This window comes from Agaricus bisporus, assembly GCF_000300575.1.
Source record: "Agaricus bisporus var. bisporus H97 unplaced genomic scaffold AGABI2scaffold_7, whole genome shotgun sequence".
NCBI lineage: Eukaryota > Fungi > Basidiomycota > Agaricomycetes > Agaricales > Agaricaceae > Agaricus > Agaricus bisporus.
In genome coordinates, this window is record NW_006267370.1 from 733,417 (window position 1) to 739,525 (window position 6,109).

Consider the following 6,109-nt stretch of genomic DNA (forward strand, 5'->3'; position numbering starts at 1 on the left):
TGTGCTCTAGCTCAAAGAGGCAACATGTCCTCACACCGTTGCCATCCATCAATCCATCAGTCCCCGTCCAAGTTGTAAAATCGTACTTATCTATGGCCTTTGAGTGAAAACGTAGGTGAGACGAAAAGACAACATGTTCTCTTTCCTCTTAGCCTCCGTATCATACCAAAAAATGTTTTTTCTTGCACTGCCATACACGCTCCTACTCCTAAAGCAGCCACTCGCAAATCATACCGCGACCCTGCCAAGACCAAACACCTGTGGGGTAGTATGTATTATGTCTGGCTTTATACAGTTCACATCGTTTTAACACCATGTGCATCCACTACATCGGCTGATGCCTAGAACTGTATGTCCGCTGGCAGCTTTGAACCCCGTCACTTCGTGTAAACCGCTGTCAGGAAAAGCACCTTCGCACAAGAAATCAAGTCATCAGACAAAGTTCTACTACTACTGGTGTCATGACAGCTCGGTTGCCAAAATTCCCAAGCGCAACATCGCTGACAAGCTTGTGTAGTGACTGCACCGAGGTCCGCTACCCCTATGATATCATATGATCGCTTGTCTACGGCCTACGGTTACGGATACCATTGGCATGATCAAATGATATTGTTGGCCCTTCTTGCCCCAAGATGCAAAGTGTATACGTTCAAAGTCTTTTCGAAGCCCTCGTTCTCAACCGGCGACTCGGACCTTCCCCTTTAAATGTGTTAATAGCGCGACGAAAACTTCCGATAGGGTTCCACAGGCTCAATCCCATAAGCGAACTTTGCTCAAAGCCTGCCACTGATCTAATCTCAGTAACCTCAGACTATCGCTGTTCTTGTGATATATTCTCATTTGTGCATGGCGATTGTCTGCTATCCATATGCCGTCAAAAATTCTTCATTGCTGCGGGGACAGTCAGTCGGATCCTCAGTCCCCGAAGTTATCGTCCCACAGGTCTTATCACGATTTCTACACTTTGTGCTGCGTAACCCTCCAGGCCGGCAAGTCAACTACCAAACTTTAACCAAAATCAGCGATCCAGCTACGGCATGGTGCGGCGCATGTTGAGTCTTGACTGATAATGCTAGTTGATTTCCCAGTGATGGCCACCTCACCCCCACAAGAAGCTATCTTTGAAGTGCACCAATATCAAATGGAAAGGAACGTAACGCCCGAGAAGAACGACTCTGGTATAAAAACTCTGGCTTTTCAGCCGGCACGCTTAATCCTAACCATCAAGCTCAAGCTTCACCAGCACTTAACCTTAAGACTCACCCTCCCTCTCAAATCGCCCTCAAGTATCAGCCGCTTCAACGGACTAGTTTCCGCGAATCTTTCCCCTTAGCGGTCTAGCCCATGCAAGGAACTACAGGAGTTCTTTTCCTGATTTGCGTGCAAGGAAGCTCACTTCACTGTTTGCACGGACGTTACCTTGCAAAGGTAATCATTTACCTTTAAATTCTTTCGAACCATGAAACGTATACTTACAGTATATCCACAAGGCACTTGCTAGCTCATCGTGCCTGGTATAAAGACCCCAATCATGCGATACGTGTTTGTTAGGCAATGCTGCTCATCCCCTTCGTCGCTGCCTTGCTCTTTGGCACCCTCTCTGGCGCTATCGAGAGCCAGACTCTTGCGAAAGACTTTAGAAGGTAGGTGTCCTCGTTTAACGACTTTTATATTTGCGAAACCTTCAATGTTTTTTTTCTTTTTCTCCTAGATGTGGTACATTGATCAGCCAATCCAAACTCGACGATGTAGAACGAAAATTCAACGATTTTCGCCTTGACTCTTCGTTCGAAGCTAAACTTGCGGGAAGTATTTACATCGACGTTCACTTTCACATCGTCTACGAAAACACCACATTAGAAGGCGGGTATATTCCGTGCATAAAGTTTATTCTATTGTATTACTTTCCCTTAACTGACGCACGGTGCCCCAGGGACCAACAAATCAAAGATCAGATGGACGTTTTGAATGCTGACTACGGTCTTACTGGCCTGAGATGGAGGCACACCAACACGACTCGCACAAAAAATCTCGAATGGTTTGATAGAGTCGCGCCGCACAAGTCAGTAATTATCCTGTTTCTTCAAACAATGCAACGTATTGATTTTCACCGTTGGTCCATCATGCAGTGAACACGAGAATAACATGAAACTGGCTCTCAAAACTGGTGATGCCACTACTCTAAACGTTTACTCTGTCGGGTATGATTCTCTCATCGCTATCAGCTTTCACCTACTCATCCCTTTTTCTTCTCTATCCAGTTTTCGAGCCGGCGAAGGCACGGGACTCCTAGGATATTCTACATTTCCCTGGGATTACAACAATAATTCATCCATGGACGGTGTCGTCGTTCTCTATTCCAGTCTACCAAGAGGAACACTCGCGCCTTACAACAAAGGTCGAACATTGACACACGAGGTCGGTCATTGGCTCGGGTTGTATCATACATTCCAGGTAAGAAAAACCATTTCTCGGCATCAAAGATGATTTTTCCAAATAGGCTTGAAAAAAACAGGGTGGTGGTTGTGGAGGAAATGGGGATTTCGTATCTGATACACCAGCAGAAAGTTCACCTGCATATGGATGTCCAACTAAACGCGACAGTTGTCCTGACGATCCTGGACTGGATCCTATCCGTACGTTCTTTCACTGACAAGACTGTTTATTTATCTTTTGAAATTTAAACAATCTTTCTGATATTGTTTATTTTAGATAATTTTATGGATTATTCGGAAGATGCATGTATGAGGGAATTTACTAAAGGACAAATTTCGAGAATCAAAGCGCAGATCAGTGCATATCGTGGACTTAGGAAGTACTGACGGCCTCCAAGTTTCATTATTGTTTCAATTATTCTCAGTTATTTCGATTAATACTTCTCTTCTTGTGAAGTTGGACGAACTAGTTTTTCGTCGCGTTGATATATAGGAGTGTATTGAGGACTAATGAACATGATGTAGAAAAAACAGATCCAGTAAGACATTAAATCAGGTGGCGTACTCTCTGACACAATTTACAACGATAATTTCCAAGGTCATACGACTGGAAAAAGTTGTAGCATTTAACCATACTTCTGTAGCAGATGAAAGTTGAGCACTCTGAGCGGCACCCTTAAGCTTAATGTACGTCTGATAACCTGATTCTACTCGGCTCCATCAGCGTTATCAAGCGCCAGTTTGAACCCAAAGTGGAAATACCGCCCCGGGTATTATTCTTAACACATTTACAGGAAATACAACATTAAGAGGTTCGAACGAGGTCGGTGCAAAGCGCGAGTCTGAAAATGATTGGGAAAAAAAGCCGAGGTAGAAAAATTCTAACATTGTGTTCAAGACGACTAGTCGACGGGTAGGTGTTGAAAAGATAAATGATCAACGGGTTCCCTGCTTGGCCTTGGCCAGGACATCTGCAAATTTTATGAAAAAAGGGTCAAATATATAAGATCGATGATTTGCTTACTCTCATACGCAACCTCGTCATAATCAGTAGCCTGAACTTCAACAGCAATTCCATCTAAAGACTTTCGCAATTCATCGTTCGACCCTGCGTAAAGCATCTTCGGTCGAATGCCCGCGTCATCGGGGACCCTGTGCGAGATAAGGCAAAGACGATTTTTATGCTCATTATCATGGAATACGCATAGACTGTCTTAAGAGAGACATACCACTTTATAAGGACAAGTTTGTTACGTTGTCCACCACCATCAGCTTCAAATTGGAAGTCATAAACAGCCCATCGAGGTTCTTTCTGAGGCAAAAGATCAACGAAGTCATTGTATTTCTCGATTTGCTTTCCAGAAAGCGCTTTGTCAACGATAATCTCCGTCTTGCTGTCGTTGACACAAAACACGATATACTTCTGCTTCTTCCCCAATTTGATATTTTGGTAAGCTTCAATGGATTCAGAGCTGACGCGCACTCCGGTGGCCTAAACGATAAAATTGTATGAGGGAAAATGGTGTGCGTGGATAGAAAGTAGACTTGCCATGGTGTTGAGTCACTTGGGGTTTGAGATGGGATGAGAGATAGGAAGGGGTTGTAGAGCCGTGATGGCTGTGAGCTGATATCTTGATCAACAAATATACCATAAAAGGTAATGCAGCATCACTCTTTCCACAGCATTGTGTTCTCCACACAAATGACTGGCTACGCGCGGGATGAGTCATTATGAACTGCGCCATAGAAAAATCCAGAGTCCCCGCAGCTTGGGTTTTTCAGGAATCATTGACTTGGGCGACGAAAATAACACATATAACCCCTCTTCTACCACACCAATATTTCCTGATATCGGAAGTAATCCGCTACGGAATGTTCGTCTTTCTATTATGTATGTAATCTACAATGTCTTTCCTTCAAGAAAAATCAATGCAAGCTTTTGCATATACGTACACTACTCCAAGCTTCATTCAAAGGCAAAAACTTCATCCAACCACCTCTCATATTCATATGCCTGCTCGCCAACTTCATTCTGCACACTTGGCATGGCACTACGCAGATATTCGATAGCCGGAGCGGGTAATTGTGCCAACTGTAGATCCAACTCCGTGACAACGGGCTTTGGAAATAAAAGTTGGATAAGAATGGGAGAGGAAGAACTGGCTAGAAGGATAAGAAGTTGGTCGCACCTTGTCAGCAGCGATACCTCGAAACGCTTCAAGTAATTGATCGCGTGATGTTTGATCTTCCATAATATCCACCTTGTATTCCCAACATAAGCATTAGAAGGTAATTCAAACGCAGGGCATACCAAGAGGTTGATGAATGCTTCAAATGTAACTGCGCCGTAGTCACGGACGAGTTCATCGTAAATATAGTTCATGTCATCTTCGGAGTATACAATGCCAAGACTTGCAAGAGCTGCAATCATTTCTGCAAGTTCTAGGGTATTCGATTCATCTTTGTCAAAGTAACGGAAAGTGCTTTCAAATTGTTCAAGTTGCGCAGGCGTAAGGTTCGTCAAATTCCGCGATACAATCTTTGGTCATATCGTCAGTAGCAGCCATTGCAAAGACTTCTTTGGATGGCTTACCTGATTTTCGATGAAGGTGAATTTTTTAGCGATGCTATGAATAACGAGCTCCAGTTCGAAAGCTAGATCTGGATATGTGAAAATGGTATAATCGTTCTCCTCCACGTTGGCTGCTTCGCACTCAGCTTCCACGGTAGCTACATCGGCCAACGCATCAGTGAGCTCGGGTATTCGTGTTTGAATCTCCTTGTATTGTTCCTGTTGGGACTGGACGGAATTATGCATTAGCAGGTTGCTGTGAGTGAGGTGATCGCAATCCAACCTCTAACGGTCCTTCCACATTGGACAGTTCGCGGGATATGATTTGGAGGCGCCGTTCAAAATCATTGGCAACGTCTGCGAATTTCTTTCTCAGAGCCTCTTTGATTCTACGGGATGATTAATGTGTGAAGGGCAGGAGAACGACATGGCCTACTCTCTGATCTGAGCATTGATGCTTCTGGATCGCCTTGCTTCACTGTCCAACAGTTGCTTCCACTCATTGTCGACGTCGGCAAGGTCCAGACCTTTGGGAGGAATGTATTCACGCAAACCGTACGTTCGTAATTTGGTTTGAATATTCCCGAATAGTGTGGCGATATCTTGTCTTTCAGTTACCCAATCCCGCTTCGTGGTCTTTTTGTACGTCGCAAAGTCTGCAGAGTGTTGCTTGGCGTCGTTGTAGGTGCCGTCGAAGACGATTGCATCCCATTGTGCTTGTACATCATGCAGGGCGGAAAGAAGCTGTGAATTTATCAATGTCAATAAATTTTGTCAGTAGCATCATCAACGGACCTGTCGAACGCGTCGCTCGTAGTCGTTCCTTGATACCCACACGGATTGCATTAGCTCAGCGAATTTCACAACTCGACGGGCAACAGTCTCTGCTTGATCTGTTGATCAAGTTTAGAAATTTGCTTGAATATCCGAAGAGACAGGAGTCCTTACTCATCGTGGAGAAGGCATGAAAGAAACTGGCAATATATGTCATGACACTCCGTTCGTCAGGACGAGCGGCGTCGCACAAGTCTTCCACCTCGAGAAGTTGCTAAGAAATATTTCAGTTTCGGCATAGGCGTGTTACGATACGGTTTCATATCGA

At 44.4% G+C, this 6,109-nt stretch overlaps 3 protein-coding genes across 3 annotated transcripts in view; 1 reads left to right on the plus strand and 2 right to left on the minus strand.

Annotated features, from left to right (window-relative positions):
• Window positions 1-1,492: 1,492 nt before the first annotated feature.
• AGABI2DRAFT_223909 (hypothetical protein) lies at window positions 1,493-3,006 on the plus strand. The gene is made up of 7 exons (XM_006462465.1): window positions 1,493-1,643; window positions 1,712-1,876; window positions 1,934-2,062; window positions 2,130-2,201; window positions 2,262-2,454; window positions 2,516-2,636; window positions 2,713-3,006. Exons 1-7 carry the CDS (start codon window positions 1,555-1,557, stop codon window positions 2,820-2,822), a joined length of 879 nt encoding a protein of 292 aa, XP_006462528.1. The 5' UTR covers window positions 1,493-1,554; the 3' UTR covers window positions 2,823-3,006.
• Window positions 3,007-3,112: 106 nt separating this feature from the next.
• On the minus strand, window positions 3,113-4,084 carry AGABI2DRAFT_223913 (hypothetical protein). The gene is made up of 4 exons (XM_006462466.1): window positions 3,985-4,084; window positions 3,664-3,927; window positions 3,460-3,583; window positions 3,113-3,406 (listed from the first exon to the last, which is right to left on the minus strand). The coding sequence occupies exons 1-4, from the start codon at window positions 3,985-3,987 to the stop codon at window positions 3,372-3,374; spliced, it is 426 nt and encodes a 141-aa protein (XP_006462529.1). The 5' UTR covers window positions 3,988-4,084; the 3' UTR covers window positions 3,113-3,371.
• A 200-nt stretch (window positions 4,085-4,284) lies between these two features.
• AGABI2DRAFT_206919 (hypothetical protein) overlaps window positions 4,285-6,109 on the minus strand; it is a gene marked incomplete at its 5' end in the record, with an annotated part of 3,539 nt that continues 1,714 nt past the window's right edge. The window contains 8 exons of the mRNA XM_006462467.1: window positions 4,285-4,554; window positions 4,625-4,696; window positions 4,747-4,974; window positions 5,029-5,235; window positions 5,291-5,396; window positions 5,444-5,751; window positions 5,803-5,900; window positions 5,956-6,055. Coding sequence (XP_006462530.1) covers window positions 4,402-4,554; window positions 4,625-4,696; window positions 4,747-4,974; window positions 5,029-5,235; window positions 5,291-5,396; window positions 5,444-5,751; window positions 5,803-5,900; window positions 5,956-6,055 — 1,272 coding nt within the window. The 3' untranslated portion in view covers window positions 4,285-4,401. The remainder of the gene's footprint in view (window positions 4,555-4,624; window positions 4,697-4,746; window positions 4,975-5,028; window positions 5,236-5,290; window positions 5,397-5,443; window positions 5,752-5,802; window positions 5,901-5,955; window positions 6,056-6,109) is intronic.